At 49.9% G+C, this 25,415-nt stretch overlaps 1 protein-coding gene across 7 annotated transcripts; it reads right to left on the bottom strand.

Moving 5' to 3' along the window:
- Nucleotides 1–303: 303 nt before the first annotated feature.
- On the bottom strand, nucleotides 304–25,415 carry ADGRD2 (adhesion G protein-coupled receptor D2). Of its 7 annotated transcripts, none has more exons than XM_015879432.2 (26): nucleotides 24,773–25,414; nucleotides 23,447–23,518; nucleotides 23,296–23,359; nucleotides 22,827–23,057; nucleotides 22,100–22,753; nucleotides 21,378–21,476; nucleotides 20,818–20,903; nucleotides 20,159–20,437; nucleotides 18,850–18,961; nucleotides 18,536–18,670; nucleotides 18,112–18,232; nucleotides 17,380–17,485; nucleotides 17,064–17,119; nucleotides 16,495–16,621; nucleotides 16,281–16,384; nucleotides 15,570–15,672; nucleotides 15,095–15,248; nucleotides 14,130–14,263; nucleotides 13,351–13,466; nucleotides 12,065–12,185; nucleotides 7,527–7,568; nucleotides 7,278–7,331; nucleotides 6,767–6,908; nucleotides 6,164–6,222; nucleotides 4,206–4,236; nucleotides 304–930 (listed from the first exon to the last, which is right to left on the bottom strand). In XM_015879432.2, the coding sequence occupies exons 2-26, from the start codon at nucleotides 23,486–23,488 to the stop codon at nucleotides 923–925; spliced, it is 3,180 nt and encodes a 1,059-aa protein (XP_015734918.1). In that variant the 5' UTR covers nucleotides 23,489–23,518; nucleotides 24,773–25,414; the 3' UTR covers nucleotides 304–922. The 7 variants fall into 7 exon arrangements, with proteins under 7 accessions (XP_015734918.1, XP_032304011.1, XP_015734911.1 ...); XM_032448120.1 differs by lacking the exon at nucleotides 304–930 and adding an exon at nucleotides 939–2,904 and having other exon boundaries at nucleotides 24,773–25,415; XM_015879425.2 differs by lacking the exon at nucleotides 304–930 and adding an exon at nucleotides 2,937–3,175 and having other exon boundaries at nucleotides 24,773–25,415.

The following is a 25,415-nucleotide window of genomic DNA, read 5'->3' as shown; positions in this document are numbered from 1 at the left end:
TATGAATGCAGTGCTGCCTGGCAGTGCCTCAAGCATGGGCTCCCCAGCCTCCAGCATCTGGAGATGCTGACACCAGGAGTGGTGTTTCTGCACCCAGATTGTGGTTTTTGGCCAGTACAGAGCTGTTTTGGGGGCTGTTGGCTTCCACCAGCAGTTAAATGCCATCTGGCACAAGCTGTGCTGAGACCAAGGATCACAGAGCCCCGATCCCTCACACCGCAGCCCTGCACCACTTCCAACCTGTGAAGCTATTGCACGTGGCCATGGAACCGTTCCCAGGGACAAATTACAGGGAGAGAAGGCTGCCTTTAAAAATCAGCATTTACTGTCATCGTAACCAGCAAAAAAACCCAACACATTTCATGTGCTCAAAACACTATAAAGTAACAGGAGAAGCAGTCCAAGGCACAGAACAGAGGGAGGGGGGACGTAATGCCAGCTGGAGGGGGGAGCAACCAGCCAGATGGGAAACCAAAAGAAGGGAGGTTTTTTGTCCAAAACACAGCCAAAGAAGCTATCAAAGTTAGCTGGTTTAGAAAAGCATTGAAATGAGCCGCTGTCTTCCCTGGTGCCTCTGCTTCCCATGCAGCCCAGCCCCAGTCCTGCCCTGCAGAGTGATGCCCTCCCCTGCATGGGCACAGCCCTGGGCACAGCGTGTCCCACGCCACATCCTCCAAGTGAAACCAGCTCTGGTAGTGGCACAACCAAAGCTGGCAGTGATGCGGATCTGGGGATCTGTGGAGTGATTTCAGCAGCGCATGGAGCCCAATGGCCCTGTGAGAACCCCTTGCAGCCCCCATCCTGCCATGATGCTGGGAAGAAGCACAGTTAGCAGCCCTCCGTGGGAAGCAGCTCCTCTGCCTGCCATCCTCCTGGATGCTTGAAGAACTACCACAGTGTCATGGCACCCAGAAACCTCCTCTCAGAAACCTAAAACAAAAGAGAGATGGGCTGAGCCGCGCTGGCTGGGAGAGGGGCCAGGGTGGCTCCCTCACGCCCTGCAGGAGCCCTGGGGAACAGGCAAGGAGCAGGGAGATTTCTCCTTCAGCTGCTCAGCAATGAGCACACCATACACACTGCACAGGGCACCATCAGCTCTGAATGCACTGAAAAAAGGTTTCAGCAAGATTTAATGAAAATACCAATGGTACCATGGAATAGAGCACTGATTCTGAACGGGCTGCTCTTTCCCCATCAAGGCACAGGCCCCTCTCTGCCCAGCACTGAGGGATAGTAGCACCCAGGGCAGGGAGGGTTGGGGCAGCCCAGTGGGTCGGCATTACCTCAGCACCCACAGCACACCCAGTGCTCGACTGGCTGCAGATCCCTGAGATCAGCCATCTCCCCGTTATTTTAAAAGAAATCCCACTGAAGTCAGTATTGCGAGAGTTGCAGAAATACTCAATATTGATCACAGAAAGGCTGGGCCGTGGAGACAAGATCCATGTTGCTATGTGTGGCTTAGCAACATATAAATGTATTCAAACCGAATAATGAAATTATCGTGGGGAAACAAAGAAGCCATCACTTGAAGAGATGGAGGATGTGGAGGCCTCTTGGAGCTCTTGTTCACCAAGACAAGGAAGACGGCACTCATTGTTTGTGCAAACATGTGAACCCCCCCGGCCATCCCCTTCTTACATAATGGGTGTAATGAATCTGAGCAGAGTGCTCCGTGCAACGCGCATCTTTGTACAGCTGGGCTGGAGCTCATTACTGCGGAAAGCACGCGGCCCCTCCGAGTGAATTGAGTCCTTGGAGGGGGAGACCGAATACTGGGGGTGAGAGAGGGGGAGGGCTGTGGGGGCAGCGCTCAGCCCCTGCCTGCCTGTGCTGCAGCCACACTGATGAACCACATGCTGAGTGCTTCAGAACCTGGCCTGGCCTTTACCTAGGCTCAATCTGCCTTCACCCTCACACATACCGAACTGTTGTCATGGGCCCTTCTGTCCCGAGCCATGAACCCCACTGGTGCCCCTTGCATGGGGAGCAAGAGCATGGCTGCACCCAGTTATGGCAATGGGGTGAGGCAGATAGATTCTACCTCAGGCCCAGCACCACTTTGCTGGGCAGCTGCAAGCAGGTCCTGCCAGCCCCCAGCTTCCCCCTGCACTCCTGCCCACATGATCTCCTGGTTTGGGCAGGGGCAGGCAGAATCCTCCTGTATCTCTGCATAACCTCCTGCAGTCCTGCTGCTGGCACCGTGGTGATCTGCAATAGAGCTGGCTGGAAGTTTACAAATAAACACATTTGGGGCAAAATACCTCTCTTTGCATTCAACTATTTGGGTAGAAAACAAACAGAAGAAAGCATTGAGATGATTTGTCTCTCAACCACCATCAAACACAGAGGGCTATGGCTTGCCTCCCCTGGCAGCTTTTCCCCAAGAGTTACACAGCGTTTTGTTTTGCCAGACAAGCTGAGATGACCATGTGCAATGCCGCTTTGCCCTGGGGTCATCCCAACATTACTGCAGCTGGGCACTGCTGCCTTGTACTTCGTATGTTTAATGGCTGGAAGCACTTATCTTTGAGTCCCGTGCCTCCTTGCAGAGCAGCACAGCGCTGTGCTCACTGCCTTGCATGCACACAAGTGTGAGAGGAGGGCTCTTCTGGTTCAAGGAGATCTTCTCCGTCACCCTCAGGCTGAAGCACAGCCCAAGCCGTGGCCCCGGGTGCGAGCAGAGCTGCTCTCCAGGCTCGCAGGGAGCTGTGCACACGTGGGCCTGCTCCAGCTGCTGCTCCCTCCGCAGTCGTGTGGCTGCTGACCCAGGGAGAGGGGAGGCGCCAAGCCTGGCCTGGGGACCGGCCAGTTCTCCTAACCCCAAGTCACGGGCACTGTGAGGGCTCCATCTTCAGTGCACTCGGGGCTGTGCTTTTTTTTAACCAGATGCTGGGGGCTTACCTGAGAGAGCAAAAACAAACTAAACAGCCCACCTCTTTACACAGCTGGAGTTTAATTACACATGTGGCTCATTAAAATAGGCAGGAGCAGGTGAGGCTGAGATGCACCAATGCACACACTCAGTGTGCACAGTGCTGAGCCTGGGACTGCAGCACGTTTCCTCCCAAGCATCGCTGTCTGCCTCGTTCATGTGTCCACTGTGGGGAGGAAAGCTGTAAGGCTTCTGGGTGGCATCTTCTCGAAAACAGTCTAAGCTTGCCCTGCTTAGACACTTAATATGGAGCAAAATCAGAACCTGCTAATGCACTGCATCCCTTGACAAAAGAAAATGTAACAATACAGAAAAAATAATATCAACCCATCCCTGCTGCTTCTTCCTTGCACTGTCTGCTTGAGTGACCCCATCCAGAGGCTGCACTGAGACTGTTTGCAGCACTCATCAGTGACAGATAAAAAATAAAACAGCACAAAATACGCTGCACCTTTGTGCAGAAGAGCTGGAGACCTGTCCAAAGCCAGGCAGGGAGCTGAGCTGCTACTGCCCCCCCCAGCATTGCAGCCCAGCACAGGTCTGGGGCTTAGGAGGGATTTCTGTTTTCAGTTCTACCCACCTTCATGGTGACATTGGCCTTTCTACAACCCGAAACAGAAGAAGCTAAATGGCTGCTTTTAAGCTCATAAATCCATCCCTGTCTGAACACCCCATCTTTCCTGGCTTCCCTTCTGCAGGAGCAAGTTGCTCCTAACACCCACCCATGATTCCTGCAGCAGCTGTTGCTTTACAATACCCTGTGGCATTAAAGAGCTGCTGCCACCTCTGGATCTGGCCAAGCCGCCTGGGGCGCTGGGCCCTGCCTGCTGCTTCCTGGTGCCTATCTGCATCTGTTGCATGTCTGTGAGCTGCAGCTTCACTGCTGGCGTGCAGCAAATTGCAGACAGGTGGAGGCAGCAGAAAGGCTGCAGAGATGCTGGGAAATGCCACATGGGTGCTGGGAGATGAGCACCCGTGGCTGAACTCTGCAAGGGCTCATGGCTGAGCTGAGCAGCTGGTACTGCAGGGAGAGGCAGCACAGTAGGGCTTCTGGGCACACCCTGCTCCTCATACCTGCTGCAGCCCTTCCCAGGGCATACCCCAGCAGCCTTGCCAGGACTGCAGCCACCAAGGCACGATGGAAATAAGACACTTCCTAAAGTCTGAGCAAGCATAACCTGCCCGCCACCCTCTAGTCTGTGCTCCACAATGCAATCAGAGAAAGCAGTATTGGCATAAAATAAATTGAAGATGAACAAGGAAATGTTACCTGAGGATTTGAATGCTGTCAGCTCTACAGCCTGAAAGAGGGGAGAACATCTGTTAGCAGAAGGCATAGGTTGGTCTGCTGCATGGCTGGAACCCCCAACTTCCCCACCAAGGCCAGCACGGCTCCTCACATCTCCAAGCTAAACTCTCCTGCAGAGAGCTCCTGCAGTGCCTGCACTCAGCCCCACAGAGACGGGCACTCTGCAGGGCTCCCTGCAACTCACTGCACATCTTGGCAGCTCCACTGCTCAGCCCCAGCCCTGGTGTGAGCTGCAGCCTGGGCACTTGATAGAGGCACTGCAAAAACCAGGAGCAGAGCAGAGAGAATTTCCTTGTGCATGGAGAAGACCACACATAAATCTGTTCTGTGTGCCCAAGTGATGGTTAATGCTCCAAGGTGTGAAATTCCTGCTCCCAGCCCAACAGTGATAAATATCACCAAACAACATTTAAAAAAGCTGAAACACAAAGAACATCTTGTCTGTGTTTGTATCTTCACTTGCTTGGTGTTTTGTCATCTTAAGTGTTTTCAAACGTTTTTAAGTAGCATCTTCATCCAAACTTTTGTGCAGCTGCCAGTGACATTCTTAATTCACAGCTCCTCCAGAGGGTTACATGACTCACTTCGACAGGGAGCAGAAAAACAGCACTGACTTATATAATGCAGCATGCAGCACCCATCAGCCGGCGGTGGCATCACACAGGGCCCTATGCCCTACCAACCCCACTGCCCAGAGCCTGATGCTGTACAGAGCCGCTCAGCAGTGTGGGGCTCGTGGCTCCACAGGGGCACAGGTTGGCATGGGGAGTGGTGCTGTGCCTGTCCTTGCCCCCCCAGATGTAGGCACCAGCCTGGCCTGCTGATCACTGCTGATCACACCTTTGTTAGCAAGGAAATAAATACATCGAAAATTAAATGTTTAAGCAGCAACGATACAGTAAAGTCCTAGGTGACCCTCATACAGAGGAAAGCAGTTTCTGTCTTTGCTTGCTAGGAAATGCCATGGCCTTGGCATTTAGGAAATCTGCCTCCTAATACTCCCTGCATTAGAAAACTCAGGCCTCCGGGCTAATCTCTTTAGCCCATGTCTCATGTTTTGTGCCAGAGAGCTTAGCTCTGCTCCCAGTTTACACAGAAAGCACCTGGCTGGCTGAGAAAAGCATCACCTGTGAATCCTGGTCTGTGTTTAGCATGAAGGAGGAACAGCATTAACTGCAGTATAAATCACGGGAGATGAAAATATGGATTTTATTGAGTGGCTTCAAAATGATATGCCAGCTATAGAAGTATTATCTATTGGATAAATAAGAGCTGTCTATGTGACACAGGTTTTCAAAGGATAAATATTAGAGAGGGAAAGAGAGATCCTTCAGTGAGAGACTTATACGAAAGTAGTGTTGGATTTTATTCTGAGGAAATTACAGCACTTGTAAGTCAAGTGCACAAGGACTGATGATCATTTCAATAGTGGGAGATGGAAGTGGTATCAGAGTAGTCAAATTTAAATTGTTCTCCACTAGGCCATACCTTGCTGAGCTCTGCATCAGGCTTCTGCCAGGGGAGTGAAATGGCTGCAGAACACAGGACTGCCCTCCTTGGTCGGACGCAACCTGGCTGCTGCAGAGACAGCAAACCCCTACTGCCTGTGTTAAATCTGCAGTCCCTGGAGGAAGTCTCCTGCCTTGATCTGTACCAGCCTCTGCTCACTGCTTTACATACTCAAATTCACTGGCTCCTGTTCATTCATATACCCTGCCATAGATCACCATCCCTTCACGCTCCCCTCCTGGAGAGGGTCTGCAAGCCCTGAGTGCAGCTGGGAGCAATGCCACAGCAGGGCTGGTTCCCCACGGCTCAGAGCTGAGTGCTCTCCTCGAAAACGTTTGCTCTGGGGGTTACATCCCCACTGTGCTCTCTGTGTGGCTGAAGGTGGATGGATATCAGAAGACATTACCTACCGGTCTCTCTGGTGACATGACTGATGAAATCCCCATGGGAATTTTGCCTCCAAAGTTGCCTAGGAGTTGAAGCAGCACAGTAAGTTTGGAGACTGGAATAGAAATATTCACACTTTACTGAAAAACTTTGTGCTTTGAATTCCCTGAACACCTTCCACAGAACCAAAGGGACCAACCATAATTGCAAGTAAATTCTTGCACCCACAAACTGGATGGAGCATGCAACAGCTTCTTTCCCAAAAGCTCAAAAACCTATTTCCCATTGCCATCTTCACCTACTCTTCTCTAGGAAATTCATTTTGAGACACAAACACGGATTGTTGCCTGAAAAGAGGGCAATGCTGCATAATGCAGTTATGAGAACCCCTTGCTCATGCTCAGCCAGCCCACAGGGACAGCTCTGATCCCTCTGAGACCCACGTGCTCACAGACCCTTGCTTTCCCCAGGAATTCTTCATCCCAAGCTGTGCTCACCCTGTCTGCTCACACAGGCCCAATGTGCAAATGGGCTCAGCACCCTGCTGATATTCAAGCCTTGGGATAAATATTTTACTGTGGTCTCATGATAGAGACTGGGCCAACAGCAGTGATAACTCTCTATACCTCTGCTGGTGATGTTCTTCATTGGAGGGTCTTTCTGCACAGGGTTTGAAGGGGCACTCTCCACTGCAGGACTTGGCTTCCCAGTCTCCCAGGAGGTGGTGTTTCTTGGACTTGATAAGTAGTTGATGGGATGAGAGCAGTTCTGCAGTGACAAGGAAGAAACTCAGGTCAGTGAAAATTGCAACATGTATATTTACTGGATCCAGACCCACTTTTAAAGATTGGTTTGATCTACACTGCTTTCCCTTGGACTTGGGCTCCCATTCCACCCTGGTACGTAAGGCTGTTGCCTTATGTATGGGTAGAAGATCTTGGGTCTGCACTGTCCAACAAGACTGCAAAGAAAGGAGCCAGTCTCTGCCATTCTTCCTACACAGGACAAGTGGGAAGAAAAATAAGACTTCTTTCCAACATTATCTCCTTAAAGGAGTCTAAACATACGTAGCTAGGGCCTTCTTTTGATGGGTGAAGGATGAACAATTGGGGGCAGCAAGGCTTCCTTGAGACTTACTGTGAATGACAGTGCTTTCTTCTTGTCCTTCATCCTCTGGATGGCATTCCGCACCTGAAGAAGAGCAAGGACATTACAGAGGGCCACAGCAACAGAGCAAGACATTTTCCAGCAAGTCATGGACAAAAGCAATAGCTGTCCCAGAAGCACAGTCTGGGCTATGCCCTCTGTTGCATCTACTACAATCCCAGCTACTGCTTCACTGCTACTCTGAAGAGTGACAGAGCCCCAGGCAGGGGTATCTCTTACCTCACTGTTATAGATTGCATAGACCAGGAATATATAAAGGCCCTGAAAAGGAGAGAGCACAGAAAGTTAGAGATGTACAGCTGCTTTGCTGCTGCTTTCCGTGGGATGAAATGAGTTTGATGAATGTTCAAATGGTTGAAGATGAGGCAAAGGGGAAGATGCACAGATACTGGGCATGGCACAACGGGGCTAGAAGAACATTCCTAAAGTCAAACCTGTGAACAGGCTCTTCACAGAGAATCCAGAGAGACAGAAGGCTTCTGTTCCAGTCCCTTTTCCTCTCCCTCTATCTCACCTCACAGCAGCAGTTCAGGCACTCAGTAGAAATTGCTTTGTGCCGCTCTGGAGTGATGGAGGGGGAGCTTGCATCTCCAGATGGGCACCGCTGCTCCCCTCACCCAGCACTCTCCCACACTGCTCTTCACTCATGCATGCAAAAATCCCTCCAGAAACACCTCCTTCAGATCTCAGAAACAGAAACCACCAGGAATTTGTTGCAGGGGAACTGAAGTCCAGGAAGGAGCACTCCCTTCCCGCTGAGCACAGGGAGGGGAACCTGGGCCATCCTCCCACAAAAGGCTGCATGATGCCATGGACAGGTCCTTTGTCCCACAGAGTGACAGACCACAGTGTGCCAGCAGGAGCCTCTGATGCATATTTAGGTGATACTGATTCAGAGGCTTTTTCCAGCCTGGGCAAAGCCTTCCCAGACAGGCACTGCACAGCTTGGGATGCACAGCCTTGGACCCCCTCTCCTTCCCACTAAACTGATGCTCCTGTATGAAAGTACTGGGGACCAGCAAGCAACCAAATGCTGTGCCATGACCCAAAGCTCTGTTCTAACCCACAGCTTGTGTATCATGCAGGCTGTACTGAGGGAAGGGCTCCGGGCGAGCACCACCTGGAGGCCACAGCCAGGGGCTAATTACAGCTCCAGACCAACGATTTTGGCCTTAAGGCAGCCCTATCTGGTCCACCAGATTTATGTTATATCTGTAGGGTGTTTGTTATCGCAGCTAGATAAATCAGCTGCAGCAAGAAAAGTAATCCATCTCGTCTTCAATGAGCCTCGCTCCTCATCTGCGAGCTCTTGGCAGGCATAATGGTAGCAATACCCTGGCGCCGTGCCACGACCTGTCCTTCAGACAGCAACGCTGGTCACTCCTCCAGAGCAGATTTCTGGCCCGGCTGCAAAGGCAGGTCTTCCTTGAAATAATCATTCTGTAGGAAAGTGGAGTGGGGGAGGGAGCGCTGAGGTCAGCGGGGAGGAAAGCAAGGAAGAAGAGGAGGCCCAGCTGCAGCGACAGGCGGAAGCAGAGCTATGGCGCAGGGCTGCACCAGAGGAGCTGCTCCTGCCCCGCTGCTGCCCACACTGCCTCCTCCCTGAGCACAGCTCAGCCGCCATCTTCCTCAGCAGCCGCCATCATGAGCAGCTCTGGATCCACTCAGGGAGGGGTCACACTGCCAGCAGGCAGCCATCATTAGGGAATAACTGCACAGCACAGTGCTTTGCAGACCTCCAGATCTGTCCCAGAAGGTGCTGGATGAGTGGGAGACATGTGAAATAGCTTCAGGGATAAAGGTGCCCAGCCCAAAGCCTTGCCATGGACAGGCCGCAGCGGTGGGAAGGGCAGCCCCTCACTCTGACCATGTGTTGCTGGGGCCAAGGCTGAGGGAACAGGGCCAGAGCTGCGATGGCACTCCAGGAGCAACTAGAACACCCCCAGCTGTCCCACCTCTACCAGGACAGGTTGTGGCCACTGGGATACCCTTCCCCACTCTGTCAGCCCAGTTCAATTCTGGCTCTGCTGCCAGTGCTTGGCAGGTGCCCATTGATGTGAAGCAAGGGTAAGCTGTTAGTCAAGTTAGTGAAACAGCTTTTTCCTGCAGCTGTCACACTGGGATTTCACAGCCTGGTGCCTCGTGAGGCTGATCCAGCTGGTTTCTCCTATGGTGGCAGAGGTGTGAAGCCCTCACAGTATCAGCAGCACTGGGCAAAACAGGAGCCCTGGGATGGCCCCAGTCTCACTCTCATGGTGGTAGCAGAAGGGCTGCAGCACTGCACTGACCAATGTACAGGTTTCTTGTCTCATTATCTGGGCAGGACAGAGACTGCTGGCTCATCTTGGTTGGGTTTCGGCCGCAGCACTGCAGCCTTCTGGGGTGCAGTACCTCACAATGCTGCTACTTTGCTGGGCTGAGTTCTTGTGCTGCCTGGCTGGAGGAGGAGTTGTCAGGTGTGGTGTCAATGCACAGAGTAACCTTGAAAACAGTCTTCATTTTCCTCAGCTAAATAGAAAGCAGTCAAACAAACAAACAACTACAGCAGCAAAACTTTCCAGCACAACACCAGCACAGAAAGAAGCACACCAGCCTTAGAGGAAATCCCAAGGTGATCTATAGAAGCTGTCCTCAATAAGGCCAGCCAGAAAGGGAGCTGAAATACGATGTTTTTATCCCTGCTTTTTCTCAACTCCACAGTTTCCCACCAGCATCAAAATTCCTTTTCTAGGGTAATTTTCAAATTGACCTATACATAGCAAAGAAGGAGTAGAAAGCAAACAAGCTCTGCATATTCATGGGCAAACCCTTGACAGTTTGCCCACATAACCCGACTCATAATGAGTGTTAGGAGAAAGAAGAAAAACACAAGAAGCAGTAACTTAGAAAGCAAAGGAAGAAATCAAATCCTTATCCAGCTACCATCTCTTCTCCTATCTCACCCAAGGTGGATGTTGTTACAGCTCATTAAGGGAGTCTCTGCAGATATATCATCCTGGGGACACATTTATTCATTGCAGAAATTTGTTCTTAGCCCTTCAGAAAAAAACAGCATATGTCTGGCATACATGTTACAGCCCCTTCTGTGAGGAGGCAAGGAAAACTAAGGCTGTGTTTAAGCTCATTTAGGACAGGCCTCCTGATGCTCTTCTGGTATCCTTAATAGCAGAGATGTAGAGGGGCAGCCCTTTGGCCTTAGGACTTCCCTGTGTATGAGCTGACAGATGTGTATGAGCAGCACCCAGATACTGGAGCACCGCCAGCCACAGGCAGAACATGCCTTGGAGCAACCACTCATCTTGTGAACATGGCAGTAACACCTGGCTTTCACCCTCGGAGATCTGGGCCAATGTTACATTAAAGCCAGCCAAGTATGCCAGAGGGAAATATTGGAATCCTTCTGCTCCATACACAAGAGCTGCTGCAAGGTCAGTTTTTTATTGCATGTGTAGAGGAAATGCTAAGTCACGGCTTGAAGCAGTGATTGAGTACCTGGTGGGAAGGCAGGGCCACCCCAGGGGAGCTCAGGTGTGTGCAATGTACCTGAGTGACCAGAAGGGATGGAGCCAGGATCCACCCCTGCCCAGACCTCATTTAAGAAATGTCAGTGGCACCTGCTGGAGAGTCTTGTGTATCTGAGGCCTTCTGAAGGTAAGCTTCTTTGTTTCTGTGCCTAAAGCTGTTGCATATGAATAAATTCTCACTTGTAGCAGCCTAGGACCTTGCTACTCTGCTGCAAGGCTTTCCACTGCATTACAGTATAAAAATGAAGAGGCAGATAGTAGACTTTCAGAATCCAGATCCCAATGGCTTGAAGTATAGTAACCAATTACTCACTTGAATTGGATCCCTTAGAGTAAAATTTGCTTTCAAGAACCAGGCAAGGGTTTCTGAAAAATAGATTCGTGAATATCTAGCACAAAGCCACAGAACTGACTATGTGGGTAAACTCTGGTGTTATGTGGACTTAAGGCTAGGCTGAGGCCATGCAGATTCTCCTAGGCTACCAGAAACTACCTGTCTGTGAAGATGCCCCCCTTCTGCCTTGGGATAACTTTTCTCCTGCAAATATCAGGAGCAGTGGTGTTTAGCGCTTCTCTAGCTCCATCTACAGCTGCTTTCTTTCAAGATATGGAAAGTTTTGTGAGCCAGGTTGCTGATGCTTTGCATGGTAGGTGGCAATTCAGCATGCTTTTATGATATTTTTGTCACTGTGTGTCCCTGAGACTCAGCTATCCTGAGGTTGTGGGAATAGTTCCACCTCAGTGCAGAACAGAACACTCCTTGCTGCTGTAAGTAAGACAATTTACTTTGCTTTCTTAATTTGCTTTCTTAATTACTTCCATACTGGTTAAAGTTTTAGCCTTTTGAAGAAACCAGTAAAGTTGGAAGAAAAACAAAGTTCCCTACGTGTGTGTGAGTTTGGAAGTGTCATCTTAAATCATGTTTGTATTTTAGAAAAACTAACATAAGCAACAAGATTTGAACTAGAAAGCTGTAGCACCAGTAAGACGTGCCAGAGGCTGACGCAGAGGGGACATCAGATGAATGAATTGCACAGGGCTATATTTCATGTCTTGGGAGAAGGAGCTTAAGTTTCCTCAGACAAAATATCACAGCAGTTTAGGAAAGTTGGGCTGGACTTCAGAACTGACAAAGTTTCCCGGCTAGTAGGGCAGATGGATTACACTGCAGCATGAGAAACAGCAGGTGCCTGCTCAGCTGTTAGATGAGGATGAAGGTGGCACAGGACTCACCTGGAGGGAATTGAGCATGATGAAGACATAGGCCCAAACGATGCTGAGGTGAACAAGGATCCCACACACCCATGTCAGTCCCAGCACGGGCAGCAGCACCAAGATGGGTTTGGCTGTGGCCCTGTCAGAAAGAAAAGCTCAGAGTTACTTGGGCATGTTTAAAAGCAGAAACATTGCATTGGCACTGCACTAGGCTACAGAGCACTATGGGTTTTGGAGCACTCTGTCCTGTATTTTGTAGAGTGCTCACCTTGTCACCCAAGAGATGGTTCTGCACCCCACAACAAGTGTCTCTGACAAGGTGCTGAGCAAGCAGCACCCAAGATGGTAGCTATGAAACATTCCTTTGCAAACAAAATTAGAGGAGAAAAACCAAATATTTCACTTCCAGCCTACAATGTGCCAGCCTTGCTCTTTTTTTATCATTGTGAGTTAGTAAGAAGGGAGCTCTTTGACGTCATTAGCCATGAGAAAACAGCTATCCCCCTGGAGCTGCTGCTGCAAGGAGGGTGTCTGTAATTGTTTTACCAGCACATGGATGTCACCCTGCCCTCCTGCACTGCCCTATCTTTGTGCTTCTGTAATTTTGGGAAAATTTATTTATGATAGAGGGGAACAATGTGTGTCTAGCAGGGGTATCTGGCGCCAGCTAACAACAATAAAAATTCATAGAGGATGATAAAGTTGTGACTCAAGCAGCAGTTTTTAGAGGTCTCACTACATTAACTGATTACAGAAGTCCACACTGCCTCTCCTTCCCCATGTAATTGCTGCCAGGCTTCCTTCCAATCCACCAAGTCCCAAGCATTTAGAAAATGCTTTTTATTGTGGCAAACAGACCAAAGCCCCTGCACTGGGTACATCTTCTGGTAAGCATGTACAAGTGCTACGAAAGTAATGACTTTGAATCACTATGTTATGTGGAAAGGACTCCCTTTTTGGCCCAGATCTCCATGACATTCCAGGAAATCAGGCACTTCATGTTCTTTGGTTCCTGGAAACACTCGAGGTTGTTCCCTCACTTCCTTGTATTTACTGTTTTTCAGGATGTCCTCATGCCTGACAGCAAACTGCTCAGCAGTGCTGAGGTTAAATGTCCTCAATGGCAAAGAGTCCAACTGAGGAACTGACTTTGAGTGATGCTCAGATACTCTAGAGGAGAAAACCCTTTTTTGTCCAGACTGCCCTGACTCACACCCTGTCATCACATCCCCTGAGATGAAGATCCTCAGTTTAACATTTCCATCATTTTAGGCTCTGATCAGCCAGTGCTGTGATCTGCTCACCATATTTGTATTCCAATCTGATTCTCCAGGCTGCTGTTGGGTGTCAGCATCTTTGCTCTCCTGCGAGCGCTGGACACGGTCACCATCACCACCCGGAAAAGCACAAAGGTGTTCACCTGTCAGAAAAGAGCCAGCAGACACGTTAAGCTTCAGTGATCCGAACGGTGAGACTTTTCTGGGAAGTCAGTAACTAATTTTCACAATGTGAAGAGACATGTATCGCTCCTGAGGAAAATGAAATACTTTATAGAGCTATCTGCACAAGTATCAGATCTGTAAAAACTTGTCTCAAAACCTCTCCCACAAAATGTCTTGTTAAGTGGCTTCTCTAGTCTCCTTCAGCACTGCACCTCTCTCTGCTGCTGTGTTGTTCTGTTGTGATACTGATAACTGCTCCAAGGATGTAGCTGTTCCCATATGATGAGCAGACCTTTATTTAAGGTGAAGTCACATTTAACATATTCAATTTAATGGTTATATTAAATGGTTAAATATAACATTTAACCATTCAATCACCATTCCTAGTCAAACAGACCAAACAGGATCTAGTCAACAAAAATATATTTTAATATACAAAAGATTCTGTTCTGGTTAAAAAGATGTATTTCTATTGTGGAACTATATGTGAAGTTTAACAAAGACTCTCCCTTAAAAACCTCAAGGAAAGCCCTGTAAGCGCACATCTTAGCTGCAGAAGTGCTGGCACTGCTGACTCTGCAGTGCTTTACTAAAACCAGTCATGCAGGAATCACACCTTCCAGGAAGTCTTTGGCACTTACTGCCAGGATGAAGAGAACAGGCCCAACAAAGGCCCAAATGACATTGGTCTGAACGTTCAGCCAGCAGTGGTTGTCTGCCACGTAATTATTGAAGGAAGTTGCGAGGGTCACTCCCACGATAATGGATGGAAGGCCTGCACAAATTAAAATATATATTTAAATAAAATAAATTAGAACCCAGAAAGAGCAAGTATGACCCAAGCAGATCAGCTGAGCTCTAGGTAATTGCTTCAAAACTCTCATGACCAGACATGCTCCAGCATGAGCCAGCTTAGCCTCCTAAACCCCATGTACAGTGTGAATTTATTGCAGCTGAAACCTTTCCGAGCTCTACAAGACGTGATTTATATGCTGTCAGCATTGCTTTTTTTTTTTTTTTTTTTTAAGTTATAAAGCTTTACAAATCCTGAGCCCTGACCAAAGCAATTTACTCCTCAAACTGCTGCTTTAACAAAATGGACCATCAGAAACATAAAATGATGCAAAATACTGAAACTACTTTTTCAGTATCCATCTGGGTCTGTCTTTTTCAAGGAGCACTGACCTAAACAGGCCTCCTCTGAATATAGATCTCTGCTCATATCAATGAGTTTTATGCACCCAAAGGACTCAGAATAAAGACTGCTTAATTAAGGATGTATCTATATTTTAATTACAAATGCAGCAAGTGATTCTCTCTAAGAATGAGAATTTACCATAAGCTTCCCCTTCTGGTTCTTTGTATCGATGCCTTGGTTTTAGAAAAGTAACAGAAATGCTTTTTAGCTTACATTTTGAGACTGGCAATTTGATATGTAAGGGTAAGAAAGCCTCTGTGGAGCAATGACGGCAGGCTCTCCTATTGAACCAAGTCATACATTGGTCCAACTGCACCACTTCTGGGGGAATTTCAGCTATTGGAACTTTTGCTACAGAAAATAATTGCTGCATTTTTGAGCCCACAGTGCAGAGGAATCTGTAGGTACCCCAGCCTGTTGCATAGTAGAACTTCATTCTCCTGTCTTCACTCATGTTGACTGCTACCACCTTGCTCCACAGGAGAAGCCCCTCAACCAGCATCCACGAGAAGGCTGCCATGAACAAGAGATGAAGGAAGGCAGTGACCAGGAAACACAGCACCTGGAGAGAAATCACATCCTCCTTCAGGAAGAAATGTCCTCTGAAAATTCTGAGATTGTGCAGCTAGGAAGAAAACAGCAACTCATACATTGCTGTTCTACAACTGCTTATATTTCCTGAAGGTTTTTGTAGTAAGAAACGAGGTGAGTTTTTCTGACAGATTGCACATTACAAATGCAGAGATGGGATTCTTTCATAGGTGCAAATTACAGGTAGTTAATGACGTGTTAATAGAAGGAATTAAACTTCGGTTAGCTCTGTCAATAACATTTAGCAGGACTGGTCCTGTGAGCTAAACAGGGTATGTTTTAGTGAGCTTACCTGGTTGGTCTTGGCCACTTCACTGAACATGAGCAGAGCTTCAGCTGCAGCTAATGCAAAGATCAGGTTCTTGTGCACAGTTGTTCGTTCACTCTTGGGGACACTGGGGAAGGAGACATGAAGCCCTCAGCTGTGGGCAAATGAAGAGGTGTACATGTTCTGAAGGGTGCTTGGTGGGCTGTGCAGACCTGCCTGCGTAATGTGCAGTCTCTCTACTATTTACTGCAAAGACGAGAGTCCAAAGAGGCGAGTGACTGCCACAGTGTGGAAGCACTCAGGTACAGCTCAGCCCTATGGCCAGTGCTCTGAGGGACAGGCAGGGAGCAGGTGGAGGATCCGCTCTTATACTCACATGGGGCAGATCTGTGCTTGCTGAGTGAGAAATAGTCTTTGCTCTGTTTAGTTTATGAAAATTAGCTCTACCAGAGCAGCTTTTATGGGAAACATTGTCTGATAAATGCCTTTCCACAGGCACTGAGGTGTGCACAGTTCACGTAAGTATCTCCACGGAAACCATGGTACTGCATCCCCTCTGCAGGCAATGCCAGCCTCTCCCTTCCCTGCCCTCTGCTGCCAGCAACCAACTGCAGCTCCCCAGCTTTCTCCTGCCCATCTGCAGAACCTGACACTGATGAGCTGTGCTTTCTATACTTGTACTGAAGCAAAATATCAAACAAAAAAACATAGGCCACAAGTACCAACTCTTCTTACCCAACGACCAAGAATAAAATGAAGGTAACAACCAGGGCACAGAAGGAAACTCCACATCCGATAAAAGTCAAGGTTTGTAGTGTGAGCTCCTCCTTGGTGGTCCTCTGCCCCAGTCATGGAACAACAAAAGGCAAAACCCCCACAAATTAACAGCATGCTGCTCGTAATTCTTGCACCCACCCCACAGGCCAGCAGAGAAAGGCTGCTCACTTACCTCTATCTCATACATTTGCAGCAGCACAGCGAAGTTTGTGGTGTGGTTGCAGAAACAGACAGTGGAGTCTGGGAGAGATGTTACCACAGAGCAGCCAGCTGTTGACCACATCCCACCAGCCTCTGGGCTAACATGTGGCAAAAGAAAACATATTGAAATGACCACCCACTTGAACAGAAAGCCAAGGCACTGAGGGAATATCATGTGGAGTTGAAATGAGGAAGAAGAAGGCAACAGATGGCTCTTGCTGTGGTTTGGCCTGTGTTTCAGCAGGTTTGCCTTATTCAGTGGGCTTGCACAGGAAAATTGTCCTGAATGCTTGTGTACCTACAAGCCTTTCTGTTAGGTAACAATCATAATCAAGGCTTACCATTTTAGTTGTACATACCTCATTAAAAGTCACTTGCTTTTGAGTGACTTTTCCAAAGGAGAGAACTCTATTCCAGCAGATAGCAGATATCAGAGAATTACAGATCCCTACTTTTACCTCTACATTTATGCTGTTATGTTTGTTTTTGCAGTGGAAATAAAAGCTTATGAATCTAGTGACCTGAGCAAGAACAAGGCACCTGAGGCTGAAGTTCCAGAAGGCACAGATGGGCCCCACCAGCTTATCAGGCAGGTCCTGCAGGAGAGATTGAAAAGAAAAAGTTGCACAGCCACACATGCACATGATGAGGACTTGTGGCAGCCACTTACTGGGCTGCAGAGTAGCAGAGCAAGGGCTGTCAGAGTGAGACATCACCTCCCGGGAGAAACAGAGGGCAAGGTAAGAGCTGGGTGTGGGACACGAGAAGCCCAAGAGTTCTGGAGGCCTTGGGCAAAGTCTTGGCACTGCCTGGAGGTCTGGCCGTGCCGCACTCCTAGTTGAGGTGGGGAGGGTACCTGGCTGTGGTGCTGCAGGCGGTAGCGCACAGAGGTACTTATCTCCTGGTAATCGCTGAGCACGGTGGATGAAATGACAGCAGTGCCCACTGCAGTGCTCAGGTACCTGCGAGGGAAAGCACGCTGCTTACAGACACAGCACCGCCGGGCGTGCTCAGAAAATAGGATATAAAGATACGAGACAGGGCACACAGCGCCTCCGACCCGTCCGCAAACAGAAACTGCCCTGCGCTCCAGTAGCGAGACTCGGAGCAGCCGCGCGAGGGCCGCGAGCAGCGCGGTGATGGAGAGCCGGGCAAAGCGGCGGATGCTCGGGCGGCCATCTCCCCCTGGCGGCCAGGAGCTCCGGGAGGCAGCGGTCCTTCTGCGGGGCTCTGCGTCCCGTCTCCTGCTCTGCAGGATCTGAACAGTCCGTGCGGCAGCCCCGCAGTCCCTAACTCACCCGACAGAGAAACTCTCTCAAAGGCACGCAGGGGACATTGTGGTGCACATAGCACATGGTTCCACAGCACAACTCGGACCAGGATGCATAGAGGCATCTCTGCCTCCCCAGAGCCCTGACTGCCGGTCCTTTCTATTTGCCTCCCCGGATATCCAGGGACAAGGGTGACTGGGATGGGATGGAGCAGGGTGGATGTCACCACAAAGGAGAGGCACTGAGAAACTCAACGTGGACTTCAAAATGGATTCTCCCCAACGCCTGTGGTGCAAGAGGGTTTCTGCTTCACTCACTTCTGTCCTCCATCAGAGGCAGCCTCATCTTGGAAGGCAGCACTGCTGCCTGGGCCAGGCAGGCAGCGCTGCAGGGAGCCGTAGCCAAACCACATGTTCTTCACTGTGACCCTGCGGAGACCTGGACAGAGAGAGCACTGTAGGATGGGTGTGTGTACACAGGGCAGGACCTGCATCTCTGGGCAGCCCACATCTCAGCACTGCTGCCCCAGGATTAGATGCATGATGCTGTGTGCCTTGGGGTCCCCCACCTCCAAGCTATGCCCATAGAGAAGCTGCAGATAACCTCCCCCACTACCTTGCTCCCTTTCATGGAGGGCGTCTCCTCCCCACGCTCCTCCAGACAGCCTATGAGCAGAGAAAAGACCCTTCCTGCTGAATGTGCTGCAGAAAGAACCATCAAACCACAGGCTTCATGGCCTACCTTTGGCTTTCAGTCTTTGCATCTCTTCAACAGGAATTTCAATGAAGTCAGGCCTGTCCTCCTCAGGGCTCTGGATCAGGTATGTCTCAGTGCTCAGCTGCTGACTGCTTAGCTCCAGCTTCCTGACCTCCATCCCTGTAGCAGAGGCAAAATCAGGCACTGAAGCAGGGTTCAGCTTTCCTCTGGAGCTACTGCGCAGCAAAAAGCTGTCAGGATATTATAACCACAGCCAAGAGTCACAGCAGCAGATGGAACCTGAGCCAGGTCCCTGTGAGATGCTCCCCTGTGCTCTGCACCTCACCAGTGCCACTCACCAACATTCTGATGCTGGATTGTGATCTTTGTCCTCCCTGAGTTCAGCAGCGGGGCCAAGAGTGACACCACTCTGTCACAGAGCTCAACTACAGCCATAGGACCTCTGACAGCCTGGAAACACACAGAGAATAACAGAAGTCAGCACCTGCACTGCCAGCTCACACTTCTCACACCTCACAATAGTTTCCGTAAGTGCTTAGTCTTTGGCAGAAGAAGATGTGTTGGGACTTAGTGCTTTTGCTTTGCTTTTTTATGTATGTCCTCTTCAAAGAAAAATGTTCCCAGATCCTTCAGCAGCGGTGAAAAGACTTGCAAGCAGGGAAACTTGCCAGTGCTCATAAATAGCCACTAAAACAGAAAGCAAACAAATAAACGAGCTTCTGGGAAGCAAAGAAACAAAGTACATTTTAGACCAGACTCCTGAATTTTGGTCAGACTCTCAAATGACCTTGAAAGGTTTTCTCTGCTGGAGGTGAGCAGGTGACACAGCACAGGTGTGATGCAGGACAGGTGCCACCCCTGTGCAAAACAGCCACAGACCTCCCAGCAGCAACAATTAGGTCCTTTCTCCTTTTGCAGATACATCTTCTACACCAGCTAAACTGAGCCAGGGCTGGTTTTATGCCACTATCAGGAAGCTGTGAGTAATTGTGGCCACAATGACCACAATGACTTAGCTTAGCAATTCTAAGCAAAGAGGGGAACTCTAAGCTACTCTGGAGGTTCCTGGCTCAGTTCCCCAAGTGCTGGCCTAGCCAAGCTCTGTCACTCTTTTCTCTGAGACAGGTGGAGAATGTGGGCCGTACAAAAACATGTGAGCCGTACAAAAGACCCAAGTGAGAAGGGAAAAAGCCAGTGAAGAAAATCCTCACGGGGGTGGGATGATGGAAATTCCCCTCATAAAGTCTGATGGTGATTTGAACAGTGTGGGGTCTGATGACAGACAACTTCTTGGCAGCCTGCTCATGGAAAATATAACAAACTGGAAGTGCCCTGCCAGAAACAGAAGGATGTGGGAACAAGGAATTTACGTAATGCCAGGAGTCCACAAACCATGTGCGATCCTGTAAATCTGGGCTGTCAGTGTGGAGAAGCTTGAAGAGAGCTGAGCTGGCCTTTGGAACTAACCCTTTCCTGAGCTGGCACAAAGGCTGTGCCCCCATGCGCGCTGCAGTTACCCAAGTTCCAGAGTATGGCCAGAAAGGACATGCAACCATGCAAAGAAGTCTTCAGCTCATGGTCATACTACAAGCCAAGGACCTGCACACAGAGCAAATAAGCTGATGAGGCACACAGCTGGCACATCACCTGGCTGATGGATGACCAACTTTCAATATTCTGCTCTTCCAGGATTAACTCAGTCACTTCCACATAATATTGGCCCAACTGCTCCAGCATCTCCAGCTCCTCTCTCTCCTGGACTTCCACATCAGCAACTTGCTTTAGTAACTGGAGAACCATGAGGAGGTCAGAGGACTCCACAGGTGTCTCTTCTTTCCTCAGGACAGTTGCCAGGACATCGAGAGTACCGAGAGCAACAGAGAGGTTCATGTCTCGGACATTACTTGTAAAGATGTTCTCAGGGATCTGCAATAAAAAGGATATCTTAGGTCAGTGCAGAGCTGTAATCTCTGCATGATCACCAACTATGCAGTGTGCTGAGACCCTGAGCAACACACTGCATGCCCTAACCCTAACACCAGCAAATGGCACAGCTCAGGGCAAGGAGCTCTTCTCTGACATTTTGAACACTTTTGTTCCCCTCAACCTCATCCAACCCAAAGCCACAATTTGCTCAATCACAGCACAAGTTACAGCTGTGCTGGTCACACCCTCCAACAGCAGCTTGGACCAGGCCACAGGCATAGTTTTTAGCAAAGTCATGTCAAATACCAGCAGAAACCAGCAACCTCAACAGCTCCTGCTGCTCACAGTGCCCTGAAGCCATCAGCTGCTGCAGGACTCACCATCATCCTCTTTGCAAGCGTGTTCACATGGCTGACAAGCAAATGGCTGGATTCCAGCTGAGCTTTTTTTAGTTGCCAATATGCATCTGAGAAGAAAACAAAAGCGTAACCATAGCTGTTCAGTCTAGCAGTGTGGCTGACATATGCTCTGCTCAAAAGCTGGGGAATGCACCTCAGATGCTGACTGAGCTTGTAGGAGAGCCAGGACAAGGAGACCTCACAGCTGCATTTTATTTCTAGTACAAGATCCCATCTGGAGAGACAGCAAAACTTCTCTGTATCCTCCCCATCACCCACCACCAAGTCTGGAGATGCGGGGACTAGGAAGCACCCTGCAGCATGGCATCCAGAAATCACCTAACTCTATAAGGACCACTTCACTAGTAAGTAACAATATAATCCATCAGGCAAACAAACTGAAGTCACTGCTAGGGCACATTTTCCATGCAGTCTCTTCAGAGCAGACACTGGGCCTCCCCACTGCTGACTATGAACCTAGTTTGGACCCCCAGGAATGGATGCTGTGGAACCAATGAATGAATAAATAACAGATGCTGTACCCTTTCTGTAGCGACAGATAAAAGGCAGAGACTGCAAACAAGATGTGTGGCGGAATCCACTGCTGCCAACTTCAAAAACTTGACATTCTTCAACAGGCCCTGTAGAAACACACACAAACAGAGGGCCCACCACTCCCCAAAGACACGTCATACCCAAGCAGATCTTGTTTCCTGTAGGCAAGGCGTGAGCTTTGCTTAAGATGTGAACTGCTCTGAAACTAGTCCCACTGAGCAGGGCAGGGACTGGGCTCAAAGTGCTTCCAACAAACAGAAAAAAGTGGAGGGGGTGGCAATGCTGGGCCCTGAGTTCATATGTTACCAGGACTGCCAAACCAGTTGGCAGACAGACCCATCCCCCAGCAGACCATGGAAGCACCAGGTGTGCAAATTCCAGAAACACCATCACTGCCAAGAAAGCATTTCTCATGGAAGAGAGAATAAGTTTCATTAGCTCAGGGCATCAGATCAGCGATCTTTGTTGGGTGACTGCAGGGGTTTTCAATGACCAAGGGTTTCATGACAGTTATGGCTCTAATACAGTTTGGAATACAATCTAATACACTTTGGAAACTGCTCATCCCAGCTCTGAATCTCTTTGCACTTTCCTTTCCAAAGGAGATGGTCTATTCCACAGACTGCACAAAATTCCCTTACTGAGGACAGGATTTGTTTCTCAGACCATCCCTGCTTGCTGACCTCATGCAGAGGAAGGGAGGACTTACCTGGGCAAAGAAACTGTGCAATCACTTCCTCAACAGTGCTTTCAATCTCCAGAGCATTCAAGCTCCACCCAAACACAAGCTCTTGTTCTACCATCCAGCATGACCGAACATTCTCAATCTGCTCCACACTCAGGACTTTCTGCCAGATATGCAAGTCTGTGATGTTCCCACTGAAGGACTCCTTTGCCTTGAAGGTGCCCCCCAGGGAATCTTGATCCTGCCCAATTATGAAAGTGCCCTGGCCATAGATGGCCTGGGGGGCAGCCAGCCCCACAGCATACAGACCGCTCGCAGACGCCCTCCTTTTACCATCAGCATAGATGGCCCAGGTCCCGTTTTCCTGCTGCCAGGTCACACAGAAGTGATGCCACTGTCCATCCGCACGGAACATAGGCAGGTATGGGGAATGGTGCCCATGGACAATGAGAGCAAATCTAACAAAGCCTTCCTCATCAACAAAGCCACGGAGCTGAAATTCGTTAATAAAAGCTGGCACAGCATAGGAGAAGACAGTAGCAATCTCCTGAGTCCTGGTGTCCCACTGGAGGTGGGCACAGGCCGTGACAGCAGGCAGCACTGGGAAGTCAGAGAGCACCTTCACATATTTTGTGTCTGTTTTGTCTCCAAACACCAGGACTGGCACAATATGGTTCCCTAGAAAGAGAAATTCCAGCTGACATGAGCAAGTTTTGCCTATGCTTCTTCTTCATCTCCCACTTATACTCACGTCTCCATTTTGGTTTGTGCAGGACCCCATCCCTTTCGTTCAGCCAGACAGAACCTCTGATGTGGTGGGACTGCAGCAGTTTGCTGAAGGATGATTGCTCGCTGTCTGGGGGCTCAAAAAGCAGCTGAGCAAAGCGCTGGTCACAGAACCTATCTGCATGCCACCAGTCCAAAGCAGTGGGCACATATTCATACACATGTCTCAAGGTCTCTATCATGACAGGAACAAAATCTGAAGGAAAAAATACACAGTAGAGCGTGTGCTTCAGGAAGCAACAGGCAGCCTGCAGGATGCATGGTGATGGGCAGAAAGCAGTGTACTTGGCTGCACAAATGTAACTTTAGACACAAAATAGGCAATCAGGTAAGTTTTTTTACCCTCACTTTTGCAGTAGAACACTTTTAATGCATTGCTACTCAGTGCTGAGTATTGCTTGTAAAAACATAGCAGTTCTGATGAGAACACTCACCTTTAGAAGTCTGATTCTCGGCAAGGGCTGCAGAGGTAAAGAGGGTCCTGGACAGACTGCCAACCTGTTGGAAAGGGTGTTCTGTCACACTCCCATAAAGCGCTGACATTGTCTCAAATATTCACATTATTAACATTACTGTAAAACTCACCAGAAAGCTGAAGAACCAAGAATCAGGTCTCAAGTCTCTCATGCTGACCAACTGTCAAGCTTCCAGCCCTTTCTAGAACAAACAAGGTATTACTGGAAGTGCACTGCAGAGGAAGAAGCATTCTGCAGAAAGACAATCCTTGGAGCAGGGCTGTTATTCTCAGAAAGTCTGGAATTACAACCAAGAAAAGTGCTTTCTGAGGCACCTGTCCTGGGTGTTCTCTCACCAAAACAATTCTCAGTTCTCCTTGCAGAACGGAAGGTATCAGTCTAACATCTGTTTCCAGGATACAGAGTAATTAATGATAAAACATATATGGATGTGAGATATCAATAGACGGGCAAGTTAACCTCTTTATCTGCATTAACTAAATAAAAGAGTCATCATAATTACATCGTTAAGCACTGCCAACTCACGGGTAGCTTTTCACATCTCTTTTAAAGTCCGAGGGAACACAGCTCTGGCATAGCTCCGGCCGACCTGCAGCCCCATGCTCTGCAGTGTTACACCCGCCTGTGCTGGGCATTCTGCTCCGGAAACTGGAGCGCAAGGCCGTGTAAAGCCAGCAAGGGCGTAGATAAGGGTTTGTAAAGAGACAAACATGGGAACTGGCAGTGCGACCTTCAGCGCAAACAAGCCCTACAGCTGTCTCTCAGCAGTGACACTGCGAGCTGTGAGTAATCTCTTTGCCCTCAATGGGACTCTCGCTGTACCGTGTGTACAGTAAAACTGCAGTAAAAGCACTTTGCTGCTAAGGGACTATGGAGATGTGTTCTGAAGCCCTGACAATAACAACGATCTCAAATGAGTCTTCCTAACTTCATCAGCGACATTACGAGCAGGGAGCACACCTCCCCGCCCGACGGCGCTACCGGGGAAGTTTGGAACGGGGGCAGTGAAATAAGCCGGGTATGGGGGAGCTGGTAGAGATGCGGCTGAGAGGCGGCTCCGCCAGAGCCGTCGAGGAGGACAGAGCGGCAGCGGGCTCGGCATCACCGCCCTGCTACTGCGGGGGGAGGCCCCGCTCTGCCCCGCGCTCCGCACCCCGCTGCCACATCCCGCAGTCCTTCCCGCTGGGCGCCCGGCCGCCGGCCTCACCCGTGACTCGCACCGGTGCCCGAATGGCGGTGGCGATGCGGAGCTCCGGGAGGAGCTGGGCTCGGACCCCCGGCCACAACGGAGCCGGCTCCCCGGCGCGCCCCGCGTCCCTACCCCGCGTGCTGGAGGGGGCTCTTTCCAGGCAGTCAGCGCTCCGTGGAAGTCCCCTTCTAGGTTACTGCAGGAAAGCTGGGCCCTGGCAGAAAAAAGGAGGCAGTAGGGAATTACCGGGGATCCTTATAGCAGCGAGCGTCGAACAGGAGCGTGCTCAGGAGGTCCGTGTGAAGAAGATCAGCCCTAAAGGGATGATTACAGCGCGGAGCGGGACAGGCTCAGAGGCAGGAGCTCCAGCGGCACCGTCGGCGCAGCCCCGGAGCGACGTCCCCCAGCTTCACTTCGCTGGCATCCCCTCAGGGCCGGGCCCGCAGCAGCCCCAGGGCCGGGACAGGCCGGCTCGGAACACGCGAGGGCTGGAGGGCCACGAGCAGCGCCATGGGCAGCGCTGCAGCCGCCTCGCAGGGCCGAGCTGCCCTTTTGATTAATGCCCATTCACTTTTGCTACAGCAACAGGCGCACAGTTCCCACTCCTCCCTCTGCGAATGCTTGAATCACACCATGGATTCACGGGCAACTGGCTTTTGTTCTTCAGGGTCTTCGTCCGGGAATGAAGGCAATTATCACATCCCAGCGCCTCTGCTTGCCGCAATAAATCTCTCACAGAAGAATGGACCTTTGAGGCAGCTGCTCCGGGGCTGCTTAGTCACCGCCGCCAGTTGGGAAGCTGCCCTGGCGCACACAGCGGCACACAGCGCCCAGGGCTGCACCGAGGGGCTCTGCAGCTCCTGGTAGCTGCCAGCACTGCTCCGTGGTG

This window comes from Coturnix japonica, chromosome 17, assembly GCF_001577835.2.
Source record: "Coturnix japonica isolate 7356 chromosome 17, Coturnix japonica 2.1, whole genome shotgun sequence".
Classification (NCBI taxonomy): domain Eukaryota; kingdom Metazoa; phylum Chordata; class Aves; order Galliformes; family Phasianidae; genus Coturnix; species Coturnix japonica.
This window is presented reverse-complemented; position numbering and strand designations above follow the sequence as displayed.

Bases quoted from the DNA above. Each gene is read 5' to 3' on its own strand.
- ADGRD2 (XM_015879425.2), bottom strand. From the start codon at position 23,488: ATGAGAGACTTGAGACCTGATTCTTGGTTCTTCAGCTTTCTG. The intron at 23,360-23,446 runs GTGAGTTTTACA...CCTTTCCAACAG, and splicing joins CTTGGTTCTTCAGCTTTCTG to GTTGGCAGTCTGTCCAGGAC. The intron at 12,186-13,350 runs GTGAGCAGATCA...TCTTTCTGACAG, and splicing joins CAGATTGGAATACAAATATG to GGCCACAGCCAAACCCATCT.